The 21,789-nt window shown below is 64.6% G+C and overlaps 3 protein-coding genes across 3 annotated transcripts; 2 read left to right on the top strand and 1 right to left on the bottom strand.

Moving 5' to 3' along the window:
- Nucleotides 1-642: 642 nt before the first annotated feature.
- Nucleotides 643-7,212, bottom strand: LOC132219835 (cytochrome P450 11B1, mitochondrial-like). The gene is made up of 9 exons (XM_059672502.1): nt 6,977-7,212; nt 6,607-6,762; nt 5,213-5,412; nt 4,824-5,027; nt 4,375-4,529; nt 2,884-3,050; nt 2,528-2,606; nt 2,252-2,446; nt 643-2,022 (listed from the first exon to the last, which is right to left on the bottom strand). Exons 1-9 carry the CDS (start codon nt 7,210-7,212, stop codon nt 1,909-1,911), a joined length of 1,506 nt encoding a protein of 501 aa, XP_059528485.1. The 3' UTR covers nt 643-1,908.
- Nucleotides 7,213-13,088: 5,876 nt separating this feature from the next.
- On the top strand, nt 13,089-14,543 carry LOC132219826 (lymphocyte antigen 6K-like). Its single transcript, XM_059672488.1, has 3 exons — nt 13,089-13,193; nt 13,711-13,812; nt 14,254-14,543. Exons 1-3 carry the CDS (start codon nt 13,115-13,117, stop codon nt 14,541-14,543), a joined length of 471 nt encoding a protein of 156 aa, XP_059528471.1. The 5' UTR covers nt 13,089-13,114.
- Nucleotides 14,544-16,123: 1,580 nt separating this feature from the next.
- GML (glycosylphosphatidylinositol anchored molecule like) lies at nt 16,124-18,550 on the top strand. Its single transcript, XM_059672489.1, has 4 exons — nt 16,124-16,211; nt 16,546-16,620; nt 17,080-17,187; nt 18,207-18,550. Exons 2-4 carry the CDS (start codon nt 16,566-16,568, stop codon nt 18,503-18,505), a joined length of 462 nt encoding a protein of 153 aa, XP_059528472.1. The 5' UTR covers nt 16,124-16,211; nt 16,546-16,565; the 3' UTR covers nt 18,506-18,550.
- The last annotated feature ends 3,239 nt before the right edge of the window (nt 18,551-21,789 follow it).

Here is a 21,789-nt window from a genome sequence, read left to right as displayed (position 1 = left end):
AGGGCGGGCACCCCTCCCACACCTCCCCCTGAGCCCCACTGCACAGGGTGGGGGGGTGGTGTCACGGCTCTCCCATGGGGCTGTGCTGGGGCTGGGCAGACGCAGGAGGAGGGGCTGGAGCTTCCAGATTTCCTGGCTCCAGAGCTCCCTCCCTGCGCTTCCTCACAGCGCCAGGCATGGGGAGGAGTGGCCCCCTTGTTTGGGTTTGGGGCTCAGGTGGTGAGAGGACCCCTGGGAGGGGTCCCTGGTCTGCTCTGCTCCCCGGCTCCCCCCAGCTCCCCGGGAAGAAAATGGAGTCGGGGCGGGGGTCATGTCCCAGCGGCCCCTGGGGGGCGAGGGCAGCACCTGGCCCCGCACTCGGCTGGCCGGTAATGTGGGTTCTTGACTCCACGCAGGAAAGTGTTCACGACGTGGGGCCGGTGGTTTTGATCCAGGTTTATTGAAGCTGGGGCGCTGGAGGAAGGGAGGGCTCAGGGGAGAGCCCAGGCGGGGTGCCCGACTCCCTGGAAACGACAGGAGGGAGGGAGCCCCGCTGGCTGCCTGCCCCACTGCCCGGAAGGTTACCAGAGGGAAGGCCGAGGCCGAGGCAGGGCTGCCCGGCTCATGCACAGTCAGCGAAGCGAGACAGGTGAGCCCGACAGCTGCCCCCACCGCCCACTGCTCTCCTGGTCTTGAGTCTTGTGGGGGGACCCTTAGAGCTTCGGGGAAGGAGCGTGGAGATACAGGAGCCAGGGAGCCGGGGTGGGCCTGCTCTAGAGAGAGAGGAGGGAGCGCCTGCTAGCTCTCCTGCAGCGGGAACCCCAGGGGTGGTCTCGGGGAGGCTCTCGCTAGAATATTCACCAGCTTTCCAGTGTCACCTGGCCCTAACCCTGTGGGACTGGTTGCCAGGGCCTGCCAGCCGGCTCCCAGCTGTTCCAACCTCTCCCACCCACGAGGCCAGGGGGCCCCAATCCAGAGGGTCAGTGCGAAGGGGCAGCCGGCACTGCAGATGGAGGACTTTATTAAAGGGAGCACATGGGCCCTGGCTGGTGTGGCTCAGTGGATAGAGTGTCGGCCTATGGACTGAAGGGTCCCGGGTTCGAATCTAGTCAAAGGCACATACCCGGGTTGTGGGCTCGATCCCCAGTGGGGGGCATGCAGGAGGCAGCTGATCAATGATTCCCTCTCATCATTGATGTTTCTCTCTCTCCCTCTCCCACCCTCTCTGACATCAATAAAAACATATTTTTTTAAAAAGGGAGCACGTGGCTGCATGTGGCTAACCTGCCCCACCCCCTTCCTCCAGAGGCTTCTCTGTAGTCACCCTGATGCCAGCCTGTGGGGGTGGCCATCCTGCCTGCCTTCAGGGGTATCATTGGCCCAGATGTCCTACTGGGCCCCTCGGTGGCCATTCTAGTAGCCGCTGCCGTCTATCCAGCCCCGTGGCTGGGAGGCTCAGCCAGTTGCCGAGGATGACAGTGCCAGGAGGGCCCGTGGCTGGAAACAGGCAGGTGGGCAAATAGCAGCCCGGCTCGATGCTCAGCTCTAGGCAGAGCACGGCAGACAAGGAGCGCGGCCCGAGCAGGACAGGGGACCCTGCTGTCAGTTCTCGCAGGGGAAGAGCAGGACTGGACAGGAGGCAGGGGACAGGGTCAGAGGCCCCTTGGTGGACACATGAGCTGGAGCCAGTCCTGGGGTGACCGGTGGGGCTAAGGCCCTCGGATGGTGTTCCTCGTAGGAGAAGGCGCTGGGGGGACTGGGCACAGAGCCCTGACCTGCAGCCAAGACGCATCCCCGGCTCTGCCCTGACCTCAGAGGGCCTGGCTGTTCCGTCTGTGGAGGTGCTGGCTGGGCAGTGGGTGAGGCAGGAAGCAGGGCCCGGGTCGGGCACAGGAGAGCTGGAGGCGCGGGGTGTGGGCGGTGAGAGCACTAGCTGACGGCCCGGAAGGTCAGGAGCGGGATGACCGAAGGCATCAGCACGAAGCGGTAGACCATCCTCACGTCCGCCTGCGTCAGCGTGTCCACCTGGAAGCGTTTCAGCACCTGGAACAGAGGTGCGGCTCCGCCTGAGGACCGGCCTGTCCCCCGGCCCAGGTCCTGGTGCAGCCTCTGCCTTCCAGGCCGCCCTCCAGCCCCGCCCATCCAGCCCCACCCACGCCAGCCCCGCCCACCCCGCCCCGCCCACAAAGCCCCACCTCGGCCCCAGCCACGCCCACAAAGCCCCACCTCGGCCCCCAGCCCCGCCCACAAAAGCCCCGCCCAGGCCGCTCACGTGGTGCAACAGCAGCAGCATCTCCATCTCGGCCAGGCGCCGCCCCAGGCACTGTCGGGGGCCAAAGCCGAAGGCCAGGTGGGGCAGCCGGGCACCGGAGCCCCTGTCCAGCCAGCGCTGGGGCTGGTAGAGCTCGGGCCTCGCGAACACGGAGGGGTTGCGTCCCATGTAGTAGAGCTGCACCGTGATCAGCGTCTGCAGGCGGTGGGAGGGCGGGGTCAGCAGGCGGGCGGAGGTCCCCTGCTGGGTCTGCGGGAAGCACCGGGCCTCACTCACCCCGGCTGGGATGTGGTAGTTCTGCAGGACCAAGTCCGAGTTCACCTGTCGGTCCACAGAGATGCCCACGGGGTACAGCCTGTGGACGGGGCAGCAGCAGGGTCTTCAGTGGGGCACGGCCACCCAGGGCAGGCTCCTGCCCTCACAGGTCCCTTTGGGACTGGGACCTGCGACCATGCACCACCTGAGCTCAGCCCCAGCGACCTGTAGTGAGGCCCGGAGGACAAGGAACCCCTCTCCTTAGGGGGAGGGGGAGGCGGCCGGGGTGCATCCTTGGGCAAAGCTCCCACAGCCCCAGCACCTGTGCTTGAGCCCAGGCAGTGGTCCAGGTGGCGGGGGCCCAGGAGCGCACCCACCTCAGGGTCTCCTTGAGCGCCGCCCGCAGCAGGGGCAGCTCGGCCACGGCCCGCTGGGGGTTCTCAGAGATGGTGGCCTCGGCCTGCAGGCTCTCCTGACGCAGGGCCTGCTGCACCTCGGGGTTGCGTGCCAGCTCGAAGAGGGTCATCAGCAAGGGGTAGGCCGTCTGCGGGAGCGGAGCAGGGAGCGGGCTCAGACCCCTCCCAGGCCCCGCCCTGGGCAGGTGTCTCAGACCCAGGGCTGTGCCTGCTGAGTGCAGGATGGAGCCCAGGGAGCTAAGACTGCAGGACCCTAAACCCACCTCCTCTCCTTTCCCGGAGCCCCAGCCCCAGGGAGACCCGGCCCTGCCACCTCCAGCCGGTTCCCACCCTCCTCTGGCTCCAGTAGGGGCTCCCCCTTGCCCCTGGAGCCCCAGGTCCATCTGCCCCCTGGGCAGCTGCAGCCAACTCCCCTGCCCCCCCGGGCCATTCCCATGTGCAGGGAGAGGCACCCCCAGCCCAGCCTGAGATCTGGGGGACAGATGCTCTCCTAAATCTCATCCCCATGGCAACTCGCCCTACATCTCCGGACACAGGGCAGTGACCTGCCTGCTGCCCCTTGTCCATGCTGCGCCCTGTGGTCAGTGGGGGCCCTTCTCCGTTACTGGGGGGACCCCTGCTCCAAGCAGCCTGCAGGGCAATGAGGCCTGGCACTGAGGCCCTGCCTTGCAGGAGTCCTGACCTCTCTGCCCTTATCTGCCCCCCATTCGGCCTCACTGCCTCCCCTGGCTGCCTGCTGCCACCACTGCCCTGGACTGCTGCCCTCCGCGCCCCCGAAGGCCTGGCTAACTCCTGTGCGGTTGTTCCACATTCAGCGCAAGTCCTCACCCCCAGGAGGCCGGCCTAGAGCCGCCCTGAGGCACATTCTCCCCCCTCCCTCGCTAGCCACATGAGAGCATCTTGGCTTCTGGTCGGGGAGGGTCTCGCCGCCGATCTGGGCCTCAGTATCTCGGGTGCCAGGCCCAGAGCAGCCTGGGAGGCTGGAGGGAGGTTGGATCTGGAGGCAGGAGGCGTTGGCTGCGTGCCACGCTCTGGGCCCGCCCTGCCTGCCACGTGAGGTTGCCATCTGCTCTCTCCGCCACAAGCGGGAGCCTGTGCTGCCCTTCCTGCCACCAGCTGTCGCCTCCCCGGGGTCTCTGAGGAGAGCCAATGCCATCTGTCCCCGGCAGGGCCCCTGTGCGGCCACGTGTGGGCTGTGCCCCTCTCCTTGGACCCCAATGGTCTGCAGGCGGCCGGTCCCTCTACAGGCTGCCCGGTGCCTGGGTCCCCACCAGGGACGCAGACCCGCCCGCGAGGACGCTCGTGTGCCTCCCTCCGAGCTCCTCATTCCCACGCGGAGCCAGGACCGAGGCCACGGCAGCGTAGCCTGGGAGGGCGGCGGCCCCTCGGCCCAGGACGCTTCGGGGAGCCCCGAGGCCCCATGTGCTGCGGGCCGGGCGGGGCTGGCCTGACCGTGTCCACGCTGCCGGCCGTGAGGTCGATGGAGCTGGCCTTGATGGCGTCCAGCGTCATGTCCGCGTGCAGGAGCAGCTCCGCCACCACGCCGCTGTAGTGCTGAGGGCGGCCGAGCGCCAGCTCCTGGTAGATCTTCTGGATGGAGTTATTGGCTGTGGGCACAGAAGAGCCCTCCTGTCATCAGCCGTCAGCCCTCAGCCCCGGCTCTCGGCCACGGCCCGGGGCCCTCTGTGGGCCTTGGTTCCCTACTCCCCACTGAGGACCCGGTCCGCCATGCAGCCCACCTGGCTCCCCCCCACTCCCCCTCCGCCCCCCCCACCTTCCCCGCCCCCTCCGCCCATCCTGCCCACCCCGCCCCGCCTGCTCACCACCCTCACCCCCTCTCACCCCCCTTCAGCCCCCTCCCCTCCCCCGCCCACTCCTCCCCTCCCCCGCCCGCTGCTCACCGTACTGGAAGATGCAGTCCCAGGCCTCGAAGTGCTCCTGCCACACCTTGGGGCTCGTCCAGCGGGACAGGCTCCGGGGCATGAACATGAGCCGCATGGTGGACTCCAGCATGGCCTGCAGCGCGTGGATGAAGTCCAGGCTGGCCCGGCTTGGGCTCTGGCTGAGGAGGCCCAGCCGCTCTCCGAAAAGGACCAAGTTGCTGGCTGCGGGAGGAGGGGCCGCTGAAGACATGGCAGCCCAGGGCCTCACCGCGGCCTCCTGCCCGCCCTACCTGCCCTGGCCCCCCAGCCCCCCGGCCCTCTGCCCCCTGGCCCCTGGTCCCGGACCTGTGGCCCCTGACCCGCTGCCCCCTGCCCCTGCCCCTGGCCCAGGCCGGCTGGAGACCCACCTTCCAGGGTGTAGTAGAAGATGCTGGGCTGGATGTCCAGGGTCAGGCTCCCCCGCGCGTTCTGCTGCACCTTCGCCATCAGGGCCCCGCAGAAGTCCCTCGCCACCCTGTCCACCATGGGGATGAACTTCTGGACGGCCTGCGGCGACATCACGTCGGGGTTCAGCCGCAGGCGGTCCGAGCGCCAGGCCGGCCCGTTTCTGTGGAGCAGAGAGCGTGCTTCAGGGCCCCCGAGTCAGCAGCAAGCCCAGCTCTGCCCCATCTTCCTCATCTCCAAGGGGCACGGTGGGCAGGGGCCGCTGCTGGTTTGCGGGGGTCCCGTGGGCGATGCCGGGCGCGCGATCCCTCGGCGGGGCTGCGACCAGGCTTCTGGCTAAACGTGCTGCAGGGCTCACTGAGATTGCTCTGGCCGACCGGGTGGCCTGGGGCCTGGCACGCCTGTCCCCATCCAGGCCCTCGGTGCTATGGAGGCCTCTCTCGGGGGCGGAGGCTGGCCCTCGGGCCCAGCAGTGCCCACCCTGCCCACCACACCCCGACGATGCGGGCCCTGGGCCAACCACGCCTGCTCTCCCCCTCAGGGCCTTTAGCTCTCTGGGGCTGGGGATGCCAGGGGACGGGACATTCGCCATCTCAGCCACAGGCAGGCGCCCACACCTTTCCTAAGGCTGCCGCCTACGGGTGTTGAGAACCTCCACACGCACACACACATGCACATGGGATGCACACAACACACGCAGGCACGCACACGTGTATATACTAACACTGAGAACATGCAGGAAGCACATGAACACAGGCACAACGCACACACATGCAGATACACGCCGGCAAGCACCCTGCATGCATGCACACACAATGAGCAAAAATGAGCGCCCACACAAACCCGTGGTGGCCTCCATGGCACGCACACGCACGCACATGAGCACACACGCTAGCACCCCAACATGGGCAACCATGCATCCACTCACATGCATAGGACACACCACACACACGGACGGGCACAGACACATCCACGCAGCAGACAGTCCCCACGCACGCACTCGCACAGGCCCGCCTAGAGCTCGGCTTCTGAGCAGAAGCGTCCCCCGGGCCGCCCTTCCTGCCAAAGGGAAGTTTGCCCCGCGGGCCCAGCGGCGGCTGCAGCGGGTGGGCCTCAGGCTCCCGCACCTGCTGACGCCCCGGGCCAGCGAGTCCCTTCTCCAGGCTGCAGGAGCCCGAGGCCTGCGCACACCCGGGTCCCTAAGGGCAGCTGCTCCTCTCGCACCCCAGGCTGGGCTGTGCCCTGATCCCCGCCTGGCCCTGGGGTCGCGCTCCTCTCACCGATGGGCCGGGGTGGCTGTCCTGTCCCCTCCTCTCGGCCCTGGGCTGCCCTCCCGCCTGCCCTGCGCCGCCCTCACAGCAAGAACACGCCGTGCTTGTGCCCGCGCTGCTGCCGGTGGGCCAGCCAGGGCTCCAGGACCATCCTGCGGGGCTGGCAGCCCTCCGCCTGCTTCAGCTTCTCCACGTCCTCGGGCAGCGTCACGCACACCATGTGCCTCCCTCCCACGTCATACCTGGGACAGAGGCAAAGCCGTGGGGGCCGCGTCTCCGGGCCACGCGGAGACCTCCCCTCCCCATCCCCCTCCCCCTCCCCCGGGCTCCGAGGGGCAGCCCCTCCCGCCGTGCCACGGGCCCGCTCGCTCTCGCCCCCAGAGAAGCCTAGCCCACCTTCCCAGGGCGCAGAGCCCCAGGCGGCGGGCGTGTCAGTGGCGGGCAGGGCAGCCGCACCTGAAAATGGGCCCCAGCTCCTGGAAGGCCCGCTGCATCTGCAGGTGCAGGTCCTCGGAGCCCTCCCTCCAGACGCGCAGCACCCGCAGCCACCTGCTGCCGGGGCACCGGGGCATGGCCTCGAAGGGCAGCGCCGCCCGGGGAGCCGCCGCCGTGCTGGTGGCCAGGGTGCGCGCCCAGCGCAGGGGCTGCTGGGGCCCTGCCATCCTCACGGCCGCCCTGGCCTGGAATGCCATGCCCGGCTCCCTTGCCCCTCCACCCGACTCTCTTATCTTGCTCAGAGGCTTGACTGGCTGGCTGATGGCGTCATGGGAGAAAGTGTCCCTGGACCAGGCCAGGATGCCCGGGAAGGGGTCAGGGCTGGCGGGGTCAGGGCTGGCAGGGTCAGGGCTGGTGGGGTCTCCCAAAGGAGATGGGGATGTGGGTGGGCGCCTTGTCCTAGGTTCCCCGCGGCCTGCTGCGGGCTGGTGGGTGTCCGGGGCAGGTTCGGGGTCAGGACTGGGGGCTGGATCAGGCTGGGCTAGACCAGGCCTCCCGCCCCCCCATGTTGAAGGGAGCAAGATGGATGGGGCCTTATCTTATCAGATGAGAGGGGCCTTGGCTATTTTTATCTCCTTTCAGGAAGGCGGGCTGTGGGTTCCTCCCCTTTACCTCAGATGTGGCTGACGCCTCCCAGGCCTCACGCGGCTGCAGGCAGTGGAGACAGATGCTGGCCAGGGTCCCTCCCAGGGGCGACCCTCCACCCCGGCAGTTAGGGAGTCCAGAGGTGGAAGTGGGGTGGCACTAGGCACCAGGGACCTGTCTGGCCGGCTGGCTGGTCCAGCTGAGTGAGCACCCAGGAGACGAGGGCCACTCCTGAGGCTGATAGGACACAGCTTGCCTTGGTCCTGCCCGCCCCTGGGCTGTGCCCTGTGCCTGGTGCCCACACCTGCTTGCTCACCCTGAAGTGGGCTCTCAGGGGCAGGCCGAAGGGCGGATGGAGTGGTGGTGGGCTCCCCACTCTCCTGGGGTCATCCCAGCAGGCGCACCACGGAGCTGGCCTGGGCGGGGTACCATGTTGGGTCCATGCTGCCTTTTCAGTGCCGCCGGGCAGCATTCCCACCAAGTGGGTCTCACAATCGCTGCTCCCATTTTCAGACCAGGAGACTGAGGCCTAGGGCTCTGTGACCTCCCAAGGTCCCTGGCACATCGGGGTCCCCAGAGCTGAGCCTACCGGCCTGACCCTGATTTGGGGCTGGGGCTGGGGCCATGAGGCCTCGGCTCAGACTCCAGAGGCAGGACGGAGGGCGTGTGTGTTTAGCGGGGAGGGCCACGCTCTCAGTGCTGTTTCCTTATTTTTTTTTCTAAATATATTTTTACTGGAGGCCCAGTGCATGAAATTTGTGCACGGGTAGGATCCCTAGGTCTAGCCGGTGATCAGGGCCAATCTGCAGGGCGACTGGTGGGTTGATGGGGGGGGGTGGCCCGCTGGCCCCTGCCTTGGCTGGCCTGGGGCCTGCGGGCTGAGGATAGCGCCTGCACTGAGTGTCTGCCCCCTGGTGGTCAGTGCGTGTCATAGTGACCGTTCATTCCACCATTTGGTCGATTTGCATATTAGGCTTTTATTATTATAGATTGATTTCAGAGAGGAAGGGAGGGAGAGATAGAAACATCAATGATGAGGGAGAATCATTGATCAGCTGCCTCCTGCACGCCCCCCACTGGGGATGGAGCCCACAACCCAGGCACGTGCCCTGACCAGGAATTGAACCGTGCCCTCCTGGTTCATAGGTCGACGCTCACCCACTGAGCCACACGGGCCAGGCCCAGTGTGGTTTCCTACTTTCCCTGCTCCTGAGCCTGCCCCGAGGACTCTTCCCCTGGGCGATGAGTCAGGCCCAGCCAAGGCCCTTCGGACACTGGAGACGGATGGTGTACCTCAGCGCCCCGTGGTGACGGCTGTCCTTGGGCAGGGACGCAGGGCGTGCAGCCGGACCTTGGACAGCAGGTGCACCAGCCCAGGCCCCACCGGATGCCTCTCCTGCTGCCCGCCCTGCCCGCTGCCCTCCACCCACACCCTCTGGTCTCCTGCTGTTCTTGGGGCCTTGGGGGATGTAGACATGTGCCCCCCTTTGATGTCCCCGCACACTGAGCCCCAAGAAAGCTGGGGCCAGAGCCTGTGCCTCGCCCACAGGAGCTGTGGGGACAGCATGACAGGAGGCGCCAGCGGCAGGGCCCAAGCCCAGCCCTGAAATCAGGAGCCGGGTCCCAGCAGAGCATCCTGGCGACACCTCACACCGATGACCACAGGCGAGGGCTCGGCGCGCCTGGCCCAGTCACCACTGTGCCCCCCACAAGTCCCAGACCCACCAGGGCCTCATGGGCAGGAAATCCGGTGGCTCCCACCTCAGAGCTGCGGGTTCGAGTGCCAGCCAACACTATGGCGGCATCGCTGCGCATCATATGGGGGCATTGAATCCACATGTCGCACTGTTAGACTTACCCGTGTTCTAGGACAGCTGCATCTCAATAGAGCTGGGAAGCACGTTTCTGACATGAGTAAAAAAAGAAAAGAAATTCTTTTTTTTAATATTGTTTAAAGTATTACATATGTCTCCTTTTCCCCCCATTGACCCGTCCCCTTATTTTTTTAAAAACATATTTTATTGATTTTTAGAGAGGGAGAGAGAGAGAGAGAGAAACATCAATGATAAGAGAGGATCACTGATTGGCTGCCTCCTGCATGGCCCACACTGGGGATCAAGCCCACACCCAGCCATGTGCCCTGACCGGGAATTGAATTGTGACCACATGGGTCATAGGTCGACGCTCAACCACTGAGCCACACCGGCCAGGCTAATGTGGTTTTAAGTAAAAAATAAAAATTTACTTCATTGGGCCGAAACCGGTTTGGCTCAGTGGATAGAGCGTCGGCCTGCGGACTGAGGGGTCCCAGGTTCGATTCCGGTCAAGGGCATGTACCTGGGTTGCGGGCACATCCCCATTGGGAGGTGTGCAGGAGGCGGCTGATCGGTGTTTCTCTCTCATCGATGTTTCTAACTCTCTGTCTCTCTCCCTTCCTCTCTGTGGAAAATCAATAAAATATATTTTAAAAAAAAATTTACTTCATTGGTATTCTGAATACCAAGTGCTAATAAAATCAATACTAAAATAATGAAAATTTTGAATTTTTTCTTCACCGTTACCCTGTGTGACGCCAGTTTTAAATGCGGAGCATTGAGCTCACACGAGGCCTCACCAAGATCACAGACGTGAGTTTCCTAGTTTGAACAGCAGATGCTTCTGTTCTCACCAGAGCAGTGAAAAGGCCTGGAGACGGACAAGAAGGCGGTTGTAAGGTTGTAATTGTGGTAAAATACAAGCAACAGGCTGACAGTGGAACCATTTCTAAGGGGGCAGTGCATTCGCACAAGAGTTCAAACTGCTGCCGGGTGTGGCTCAGTGGATAGAGTGTCAGCCTGCGGACTGAAAGGTCCCAGGTCCGATTCCGGTCAAGGGCACAGATCTTGGTTGCGGCGCATCCCCAGGTGGAGGTGTGCGGAGGAGACAGCCTGCGGGCGCTCCGCTCAGAATAAGAGGGTCCCTGTGCGAGCGCGGGGAGGAGGCCTGAGCTAGAACGGAGCTTTGTAGGGACCACACGGAGGAAGCACGGAGAGGCCATGGACGGAACATACAGAGAACATGAGAGGAATGCGCGGCACCGTGCGGAAGTGTAACGTGTGCGGCGCTGGTCCTGGGAGGGAAGGAGAGGGTGGAGCGGCAGTGAGACTTGAGGAAATCATGGCTGAGCCCTAACCGGGTCGGCTCAGCATGCACCTGGGCTGCGGGCACAGCCCCCGTGGGAATGTGCAGGAGGCAGCTGATCGATGTTTCTCTCTCAGCGATGTTTCCAGCGCGCTATCCCTCCCCTCTCCTCTCTGTGGAAAATCAATAAAATATATTTTAACAAAAGAAAAGAAATCATGGCTGAGGGTTTCCAAAGCCATCCAGCCACAGACTCAGGGGCTCTGAGAGCCCGAGCGCTCACTGCCGAGCTGGTGAAAATGAAGGGAAAGAGAAAACGTAAGAAGGAGCCAGCAGGAAGGACAATTATGTTCGAGGGAGCGAGAGGCCCGAGGCTAGAAGGCCTCCGGAGGGAACCGGAATGAGGCGCTTTGGGATCAGGAAGGGCCGCCAGCCTTTCTCACAGCTCACCCCACGCGGAAGACACACTGACCTGCATCAGGCAGAGGGACCGCCGCCCAGAGGAAGGGAGAGAGCGGAGTTCGGACAAAGGGGCCGAGCAAAAGGCAGATAAAACTAAACACACGCTGACGGCTGTAAATCACGCCGTGTGGGATCGAACACATACATACAGGAGACACAATTAGCAAAACAGACACGTTGTCAACGAGAACTTACAAACCTGGAGCCCACAGACTTACCCAGACCCGGGCAACACGTGCCCCGCCCACAACACTGCTGTGCCACCGCCACCTGGTGGCAGCAGCCGGTAACTGCGAGAAACTGCAGGAGAAAAGTTGTTCAATCAGCGCCTGTCGGATGAATAGGTCTTGCTGTTTTCTGCCTGTATTTCTTTTTAAGAAAAAATATTAAAATACAAAGTGACATCTGAGCATCACAGAGAATTCAGTAAAACAAGCTGAAATCCCAACGATGGAAGGAAAAAAACAACCCCAATCCCAGCAGCCGGAATAGCCAACACCGTTGGGTGAACTTCATTCTGGACGACTTCACCCGCAAACTCACACAGAGAAGCCGGGGTGAGGCACAGATGGGCAGAGATCCTGTCATAAAACCGTAACCATCATACTTCAGATGCAACTTAAACTTTAATTTTACTTGATTTTCACAAGAAAGAGAAGCTGATGGAATTGCTGAATTCATAGAAATATTTCCTCTAGACAAGAGAGACTTCCCCTAAAACAGTGGTCGGCAAACGGCGGCTCGCGAGCCACATGCGGCTCTTTGGCCCCTTGAGTGTGGCTCTTCCACAAAATACCGACTTCTGCGCGTGGGCCACGACGTTTCAATCGCACTGTCCGTGGGCCCGCACGTGGTGTTTGGTGCCACAGCCCAGCGGGTCCCCTGCCTCCCTCCCGCCGGACCTGCCTCCCCTCCTGGGCCCTCACGGGGGCCAAGGACTCGAACCCGGGACTCGAACCCAGGACCTCCCGTCCGCAGGCGACGCCCTGCCCGGGAGGCAAGGCAAGCACTGTTCTCCCAGCGGAACCCCGACATCTTTGGAGCTTTTGTCACCGCAGGGAGCGTTACTGTCCCCGGGTATCCACCACGCGGCGCCCGCCCTTCTGGAACCTTCACCCCCAAAGCGACTGCCCTTCTGGAACCTTCACCCCCCAAAGCGCCCGCCCTTCCGGAACCTTCACCCCCCAAAGCGACTGCCCTTCTGGAACCTTCACCCCCCAAAGCGCCCGCCCTTCTGGAACCTTCTCCCCCAAAGCGCCTGCCTTTCTGGAACCTTCTCCCCCCAAAAGCGCCCGCCCTTCCGGAACCTTCTCCCCCAAAGCACCCGCCCTTCTGGCACCTTCCGCCCTTGGGAGTGGGAGCCTGGCCTCGGCAGCTGAGCGCGGGGCCTTCTGGGAGCGCATCCCGGGGCGGGGCCTCGGGCCCAGCGGCTCCTGCTGCGCATGCGCCGCTTCTGGAAGGTTCGGCCTGGGCTTCGAGGTTCAGGCGCCACAGGGACCCGGTAGGTGGGTCCAGGCAGCGCTGCTCGGCTGACAGGAGCCCCGGGTGCGGGCGGGGCCTCCCTAATCCCGGCCGCAGGCCACGTGCCGCCCCGTCAGGGGTGCTCGTGAGGAACATTCCAGAAGGAGCCCAGGACCTCACCTGCAGGGACCTCAGGCTTCCTTGCCCCGGGCTCCGCAGGTGCCCTGTGGGGGGGGGGCCGCGAAGGGCGGGGAGGAGTCGCAGGGGGACAGGAAGGGGCAGGGGTGCGGGGAAGAAGGGGGTGCGCGGAAGAAGGGGGTGCGGGGACGGGTCGGCGCGGTCCGGGGCTGGGCCCTGCGTGGTGGACACAGGCCCCGGGGCTGCCCCGGGTGAGGAGCAGGGGGCGGGCCCTGTGTCCATGGCAACAGGCTTTGACGGACACCTGCTCCGCCAGGGCCGGCGCCGCTGGAGATGACGGTCCTCCTCACCTTCCTCCTGGCCCTGGGCCTGCCGCGAGCGGAGACCAACGCCACCGGGACTGGGCGGCAAGGTGGGTCCTGCCGGCGCTGGAGCCGGAGCCAGGACCAGGGCGGGGCCGCGGCGCCAGGAGGGCCGGTGGGCTGGGCGTTGGGCGGGGCTGGGAGGGGCGGGGTGGGGCGGGGGGCGGGGGGCGGGGGGCGGGGGGGCGGGGCTGGGAGGGGTGGGGGTGGGGGCGGGTGGGGGCTGGGAGGGGTGGGGGTGGGGGCGGGGCGGGGCTGGGAGGAGTGGGGCGGGGCTGGGAGGAGTGGGGCGGGGCTGGGAGGAGTGGGGCGGGGCTGGGCCCGGGGCGGGGCGGGGCGGGGGGCGGGGGGCGGGGGGGCGGGGCGGGGCTGGGCCCAGGGCGGGGCGGGGCTGGGAGGGGTGGGGGCTGGGAGGGGCGGGGGCTGGGCCCAGGGCGGGGCGGGGCTGGGAGGGGTGGGGGTGGGGTGGGGGAGGGGCGGGGCGGGGCGCGGCGGGGGCTGGGAGGGGTGGGGGTGGGGTGGGGGCGGGGCGGGGGGCGCTGACTGCCGAGCCGCCCGCTCCCCCAGGCGTGCTGCAGTGCCACTCGTGCGAGGAGTTCTACACGCTGAGCTGCGCTAAGGCCACCGAGTGCGAGCCCGGCAACATGTTCTGCGTCACCGTTGTCGTGAGTAAGTCGAGTGGACCCTGAGCAGCAGGGGTGTGAGCTGTGAGGGCCACGTACCTGGGGATTTTTAACGGACCGTGTGGCTCACCAGCGCCCTGACCGGGAGCCAGCGCGGAGCTGGCCCACACCCAGCCTGGCAGCCAGCGGCTCCCGGGGCCAGCTCCGAGCCCTGGGCCATGGCTCCCACGCGTGTGTGTGCTCACAGAGGCCTCAGCGCCGGTGACTCCCAGACAGAGCCCGGCACGTGGGGCGGGTGACACCAACCACACAGCGCGGCCCGCACAGGCCTGCCCACGATGGCTGCTGCCCGCCCCGGGCGCCCTCTCCCGCGGGCCTCTGGGTGGGTGAGGCGCCCGGAGGCTCGGGCCGGGCGGACCCCACAGAAGCTGCGCGGTGTCGCTGCTGGCCGTTGACGTGGCGCCCGCCTCTGGCCTGTTTCCTGCAGGAATGCTTGTCCGTTTCTTCTACGTGTCCAGGCAGTGCACGGAGTACTGTCCGGTCATCAAGGCGATCGACCTGCTGCCGTACAAGTCTTACGTCCTCCTCAAGCCGACGCCTTTCCTCTACGCCTCGTGCTGCCGGACGCCGCTGTGCAACACGGACAGCCCGACCATCAACGAGACGGAGTGGCAGTACTACCGGGAGGCGGGGGGCGCCGGCGCGCTGCGCAGCGGCGGGGCCGGGCTGGTGCTGCTGCTGGCCCTCGCCGCGCCCCTGGGCCTCAGACCGTCCTGAGCGCGGTGCCCGCTCTGGGCAGCCCCTCCCGTGGGCGTGGGGTGTGGCATTAAACTTGTTTCCTGGATGGTGGTCTGGTGGTCTGGCTTCCGCGGGGCGTGGGAACCGAAGGTAGGGAGGGTCGGGCTGGCCCAGGGCTGCTGACGGCAGTTGTGTTTACCAAGGGGGAGCCAGCTTGTGGGGGATGGTGATGACGCAGGGACACACATCACCCCCACCCAGGATGCAATATGGGAAGTAGGAAGGGAATAGGAGACATTCTGTTCATTCCTTTTGACTTTTTAAAAATGTGTTTTTATTGATTTTTCAGAGAGGAAGGGAGAAGGGAGAGGCTGACACAGGGTTGTGAGTAAACAGTGACCGGCTGCCTCCTGCACGCGGCACTGCTGCCTCTGAAATGGAGCCCGTGGCCCCATCGCCCATGGCTGGCAGCATCCTCCCTCTCCTCACCTCCCAGCGCTGCAGGAGGGGGGCCGCAGTACCACCGTGAAGAGTAGCGTTCGGAGGCTCTGGACTTTGGGGTTCACAGGGTCAGAGCAGGAGGCGGAGTGCCTGGGGGGGGGGGACCCCTGGCGTGGGTAGGGCGTCAGCCTGGGACCCTGCCCTGATGAGGGAGACGCTGCAGCTGCTCATCCTTAGCTCGTCCTCCCAGATCCCAGGAGTCAGGAGAGAAGGGACTCTACTGCACGAGCTTGGACTTCACCCCCAATGTCACCAGAGTGGAGACACCCCATTCTCCTCCGTGCTCTGTCCTACCTCCGGCCCTGGGGCCAGGTGGAGAGCATTGGGGCCCACATTGTTCACACGTGGTTTAAAGTGCACCCATGCCAAGAGGGCCAAAGAGTCAGGCTCCAGTTCTGCAGGGAATCAGTGCTCCCTGGGTCGGGTGGACTCAGGGGGGTGGGGTGGGCAGCCTGGGAACCTTCCAGAAAAAGTCTCCGTGGCCCCAGAAGGAGGCAGGGAGGGCAGGCAGAGGGGTCTCCTGTGCCATCCCCGAGGCGCACGGAGGAGGCGTCTGTGTCCCATCTGAACCTGCACCCAGACGCCTCAGTCTCGGGGGATAGGAGGGCGGCCCCTGTGGGTGGCCGGCAGCCCCCGAGCGGGAGCGCATTGGTGGCCTCTGTTAGGCCCCCGTGTGCTCACCCTGCCCCACACCTACTGCTCACCCGCTCAGCGTGGGGAGCAGCCCGTGCTGGGGGTGTGGGGTGTGGGCTGTGGGGGTGGGGGGCGGGCCAGCGGGGCGCTGCGCGGAGGCGCAGAGAAGCAGGGCAGCCGGGCAGGCGTCCCGACAGGAGGCGGGTGGGCGAGGAGGGGGTCACTTTCCAGGCCTGGGCAGTGGGAGACGGGGCATCACCGGAGGGAGCGGCGGTCGGTGCCGGTGCCCGGACAGCCTCCTGGGAGGTCCCTGCGGACGAGGGCGGAGGGGAGCCCGGGACGAGGGGGGGTGTCCTCTGCTCCCGGAAGTGCAGGGGCGGAAGTGCAGCTGCAGGGCAGCGACCCAGCCAGGAGCAGGGGGTGGTGGTGCGAGCGCGGGTACTTCTGGGAGCGCAGGCCCCCTGGGGGCGGGGTCTCCAGCGGCCCCACTGGCTCCCATCATGCTTCGCGCAGCTTCTTGAAGGTTCTGCTTCACTCCCATGACAGTTGGGCCAGCCCAGAAGGTTCCATAAGGTCAGGAGCTTTGGGGGGCGGGTCCCATAAGATCAGGCGCTTTGGGGGGGGGTTCTAAAAGGGCAGGAGCTTTGGGGGGCGGGTTCCATAAGGTCAGGCACTTTGGGGGGCAGGGTTCCAAAAGGCTGGGAGCCTGCAGGTAGAAGGGAGGTGTGAAAGGTTCCAGAAGGTCTGGGCCCATCCTGGGCGGGGTCCGCAGGCCCAGACCTCAGCCTTGGGTCAGGGGTGCGGTCCTGGGGGGCAGCCTTGGGACAGGAGCCCAGCATAGGGGTCATCAGCCTGCCCAGCTCCAGTCCCGCCCCTGCCCGCCCCCCTCCCCCTGCTCCGCCCACAGGTCGGTCAGTCCTGCCCACAATGCTGCTGCTCTGCGCCCTGCTCCTGTCCGGGCTGCAGCTGGGGATGAGCAAATGTGAGTGCCCGCCCCGCCAGGTCTGAGGGAGAGGCCCACCCATGGACCCCGGGCCTGGGAAGGTTGGGGTGCGGTTCCCACCCTTCGCCAGCCGGAGCCTCTGGACCCCGAGCCAGGAGGGGTGTAGTGGGGGGAACTTGGTCTGGAGCCGCGCCCTGGAGGCCGGTGGGGCTCCACTCAGGCAGGCAGCAGGGGTGCTGGGTCCAGGGAGATCTGGGGAGGCTGGCCTCTGAGGGGGCCGCACCCCCGGAGCAGAGGTCTCCGGCTACCCTGCGGGGTTCCCTGGGCCTGCCTCTGGGAACAGGTGCACTCCCGCTGGACTTGGCTACGCCCAGGGAGCTGGTCCTGCCCAGCCTCGCAGCCCGCCCAGGGCTGAGCCCTGCGCACCCCAACCTCAAGGCTGGGAGAGGGGCGGGGCGGGCAGGCAGCGCTGGTGCAGGAGCGCCCCTCTCTCCTCAGTCACCTACAGCCTGAGGTGCTACGAGTGTGCGACCATCAACACCTTCGAGTGTTCGAATCTTATGACCTGCGACTACGAGATCAGGCGCTGTCTGACGGTCTCCATCCGTGAGTGCCCTGCCTCCCCGCACACACGGCCACCGCGGGCGTTCAGGGCAGAGCCAGGAGGCTTGGGCTGCGCAGCCCTGGCCCTGCCTGCTCTGTCCGGTCCCAGCTGCATGTGGTCAGGCACTGGTGGGCCCCGGGACAGCAGTGGGAGCCGCCACGCAGAGCCACGTGCTGGCAGTGGACGTGGCTCCCAGGGTCCCCAGCGGCTGGCTGGGAGTGAGGCGGAAGCTCAAGGCCTCCACCTGGTGCCCCCTGTGGCCAGGCGGTTCCTCGTGCCCCAGTGACTCTGGTCTCTTGAAGCCGACCAGCTGCCAGGCCAAGGAGCGGCCTCCCGCTGGCCTCCGGGAGGACTCCTGCCCCACAGGAGGCCAGGCGTGGGGCCAGAGCAGAGCCTGACGTCCAGGGCGCTTCTCTTTGTCTCTCTGTCACCAGTAAACATATTCTCGGTGAGGACAGAGCAGAGGGAACAGGGCATTTCATCGGTGTGGCTGCATGACGAGCCCATCACTCTCTGGGGGCCGAGCGGAGGTGCTGGCCGCCCAGGGGGCACACCCGCGGGGACCAGTTGCTGGTGGAGTCCTCGATCCTCTGGAGGACTTGGGTATTCTTTCTCAGTCAGGAATTCTAGCCAGGGGCCTGGCCGGTGTGGTTCAGTGGTTGGGCACCGTCCCAGGCACCCAAAGGTTGTGGGTTCGATTCCTGGTCAGGGCACATACCTGGGTTGGGGGCTTGATCCCCATGAGGGGGTGTGCAGGAGGCAGCCGATAGATGTTTCTCTTTCATCGATGTTTTTCTCTCTCCCTCTCCTTCCCTCTCTCTGTAAAAGTCAATTTAAAAATTAAAAGAAAAAGAATTCTAGCAACGTAGTGACATCTGTGGTGAGGCTGTGGGCACGGCACAGTCCCCGATAGAAGTGTGAGCGTGAGAGTGAGCATGAGTGTGAGCGTGAGCGTGAGCGTGAGCTTGAGCGTGCCTGGTGTTTACAAGCAGAAAACGTGAAGCAGTGGTTTCCTTTCCAGGCCTAAACTCCCGGGAAGTGCTCGTGTACAAGAACTGCACGAACAACTGCACGTTCGTCTATGAGTCCGAGATGCCGCCCCCAGCCCCTAAGGCCCTGAGGACCAACAGCTTCTACTGGGTGAGGTGCTGCGGCCTCATGAGCTGCAACGTCGGGGGGCCCACCAACCTGGAGCGGGACATCCTTCCCGACCAGACCATCGAGGAGGAGCTGGAAGGGGGCGTGTGCCTGGGGGGCGGGGGGCTCTGGGGAGCCCTCCTGAGCTGCGCCTCCGTCCTCCTGAGCAGCGCCCTGACGTGAGAAGACCTCGCCTCGGTGACCGGGTCCCCCGCCCCCACCCCCATTCCTCAGAGCAAGTTCACTCCCCTTTGCTGTCTTGTGAGCCAGTTACCATTCACAGCGAGTCACCCAGGCGCGGAGAGAAATAAAGGGCTTCCGTGGAGCTGGTGTTGAGAAGCGTGCTTCCCTCTAACGTCCCGCACACAGGCCACACTTTCTCCCAGCGAAGCCCAGCAGCTGCAGGGAGGGTGTCCTGGAACAGGGTCCCAGCCGCGCAGAGCTCAGGCCCCTCCGCCCCTGGCCGTCCTGCGGGTCTGGGCTGGGCAGCCGAGCAGAGCCTGTGCCTGGCGCCAGGGCCACTGCCCTGGGGACTGCCCCGCGTCCCTGTGTGGGTCACCCAGCTCTGCGGGAACTGGTCGTGTTCCCGCAGGGACTGCTGAGTAGGGCGAGGGACCCCAAAGCCGCTGCGATGGCCTGGAAACCCGGGGAGTCTGGCTGCTGCCGTCACTGCGGCCTCCTGCTGCCTGCCTCCCCGCCAGGTCTCTGAATCGCTGCCTGACTTTAATTCTGGGACCGCAGTCACCGCACAAACTCAGCATCTAACAGGGTGGGACTCGGCATTTTAGCATGTTCACCAGGTGCAGCCATCACTACTCAGGGCAGGATACTTTCACCCCAGAAAGAACCCTGCCTCAAATATGCAGCCCTCTGCTCCCCAGCCGGGCACTGGGCTGGGCTGGGTCTCTGGAGCTGGGTGCCCGGCTCTGGGCAGGCTCCCAGGAGCCGTGTCTGCAGGGGAGGAGGGTGGAGAGAGGTGGGAGAGGAAGCACCGCTCCAGCAGGGCCCGCGGGGAGGCCTCCTATGGAGGTGGAGACCCCAGAGCCACCCTGAAGGCGGGACACGCAGGGGCGGTGTAAAGGCCCCCACCTGAGCGGGGCTCTCACCCGTGGCCCTGAGGCCGGCGGCAGCCTCTCCAGGGCGGTGAGGGTCAGAGCAGGAGGCGGAGTGCCTGGGGGGGGTACCCCTGGCGTGGGTAGGGCGTCAGCCTGGGACCCTGTCCTGATGAGGGAGACGCTGCAGCTGCTCATCCTTAGCTCGTCCTCCCAGATCCCAGGAGTCAGGAGAGAAGGGACTCTACTGCACGAACTTGGACTTCACCCCCGTGTCACCAGAGTGGAGACACCCCATTCTCCCCCGTGCTCTGTCCTACCTCCAAACCTGGGGCCAGGTGTGCAGCACAGCCTCAGCATTCTGGGCAACCCTGGCCTTTCCTGCAATTAGGATTTGGGGTGTGGGACCCCTCTTCTCCAAAGCCATGCTGGGCTCCCAGCCCTAGGACCGGAGCGCGGATTGGCCCGGGGTGTGCGGTGCCAACTCTGCGTCAGTGCGCAGGGCAGGTGAGCAGGTGACAGCTTGGACTCTGACCCGCAGAGGACCCCGCAGAGGACCCCGCAGAGGTCCTGGCCGGGGTCTCCGATGGGGAGGACGGAAGGGGTCGCAGTGCTAATTGAAGGATGGGTCTGGGGGAGGAGGCGCGGTGCAGGGGCTGGAAATAGGCACGGGGCGCGCTCGCCCCTCCTGCGCCCCTAGCGGCGGGGCCAGGCACTGCCGCGGGCTGCGCTTAAAGGGTGTGCTGAGCAGAACGGAACCCAGGCGACTGGGCTGGGAGGGAAGGTGGAGGTGAGTCTTACTGTTGCTGTTGCAAACGGTAGACACCCAAGCTCTGGGAGAGATTCTAAAATCAGGTGTGATGCTGAAAGGTATCCTTTAAGAAGAGGAAGGAGAAGAAAAAGGTAAAGATACAAATTATGAACAACAAACACACATCCATCAACAAGTGAATCTGAAAATAAAGTGAATAATCTGATGAACAGAATGAACTGGTGATTATCATAGAATCGGGCATAGAAAGGGAGTGGACTGACTATTCTTGGGAGGGAAAGGGGTGTGGGGGTGTGGGAAGAGACTGGACAAAAATCATGCACCTATGGATGAGGACAGTGGTGGGGGGGTGCGGGCAGAGGGTGGGAGGGGAACCCGGTGGAGGGGAGCTATGGGGGGAAAAAAGAGTAATAGTCTGAGCAATGAAGATTTAATTTAAAAAAAATGAAGAAAAAATATAAAAATAAAATAAAATCAGGTGTGAACACGAACCAAGGAAATCGCGTTCAAAAAGGATCCGACCCGGCCCGCGTGGCTCAGCGGTTGAGCGTCACTGGTTCGATTCCCGGTCAGGGCACAGGCCCAGTTGCTGGCTCCATCCCCAGTGTGGGGCGTGCAGGAGGCAGCCGGTCCATGATTCTCATCATTGATGTTTCTCTCGCCCTCTCCCTCTCCCTTCCTCTCTGAAATCAATTAAAATATATTTATAAAAAGTGGACAAATGGCTAATTACCTTGGCTCAATTACACGTTTAATCAAAAGCCCGCCTCCCCCACTTTTTGCACGAGAGTAAAAGAAAAAAAGGGCGCACAGAAGTCTCGGCGATAAAGATCTTCTCACCAAGAGCCAAGGGACAAAATCATTACAGATCAGCCCAGTCCTCCCATTTCCCCCGACGCCTCTACGATTGCTAGAGAGGCTGCCGCGCCCCGGGTAGCTGCCGGGAAATCGGTGCTGGGGCAGCTTTCGCCCAGCGGGGGGCAGGAGGCGCACAGCCTGCGCCCTCGCCAGCGCCAGGCCAGAGTGCGGGAACCTTCCTCCCTCCGTGGCGCAGCGAGTTGGAAAACTCTGCCACCGATCCACCGTGCCGGGGAAATGGGGGGCTGGCTTTTGCCAACCAAGGATCAGTATCCCTCTCCCCCACCCCCACTCACCAGCTGTGGACCCGGCCAATGGAAGCCCGAAAATAAAAATATAAAAAAATCCTCTCCCAAAGAATAAAAAAAATAAAAGGTGGACCCAGGGTCCGCAGTGGGGAGCCCCGCACAGACCCTGACAAGCAGAGGAGCTGTCGGGGCTCCAGCAGGAGGAGGGCCGGCCCCGCGGGGCCAAACCCTCACCAGGACACCAGACTCTCCAGTTCCCGCCCACAGGCCTTGGGGCTCAGGTCAAAGCACCTCCCACTTCCTCCTTTTTCTCTGTAAAGTTCCACCTGTGTTTGCAGAACTCAGTTTTGGGGATAGCATGCTTGTTCCGGATTACACTTCTCTGCTATCCCCTAGCAAACCCCAAATTAAACTGGGTGTGTGGGGCAGGCTGGGCTGTCCCAGGTTCACCCTGCGGGCCACGGGCTGCTGGGACACCCCGTTGATCCAGTTTGCCGCCTCCTAGGTCCTGGGGAGTATCAGCCGCCCACGCTCAGG

The sequence above is a fragment of the Myotis daubentonii genome, chromosome 17 (assembly GCF_963259705.1).
Source record: "Myotis daubentonii chromosome 17, mMyoDau2.1, whole genome shotgun sequence".
NCBI lineage: Eukaryota > Metazoa > Chordata > Mammalia > Chiroptera > Vespertilionidae > Myotis > Myotis daubentonii.
Note: the sequence above shows the minus strand (reverse complement) of the source record. Positions and strands in the feature narration are given on the sequence as shown.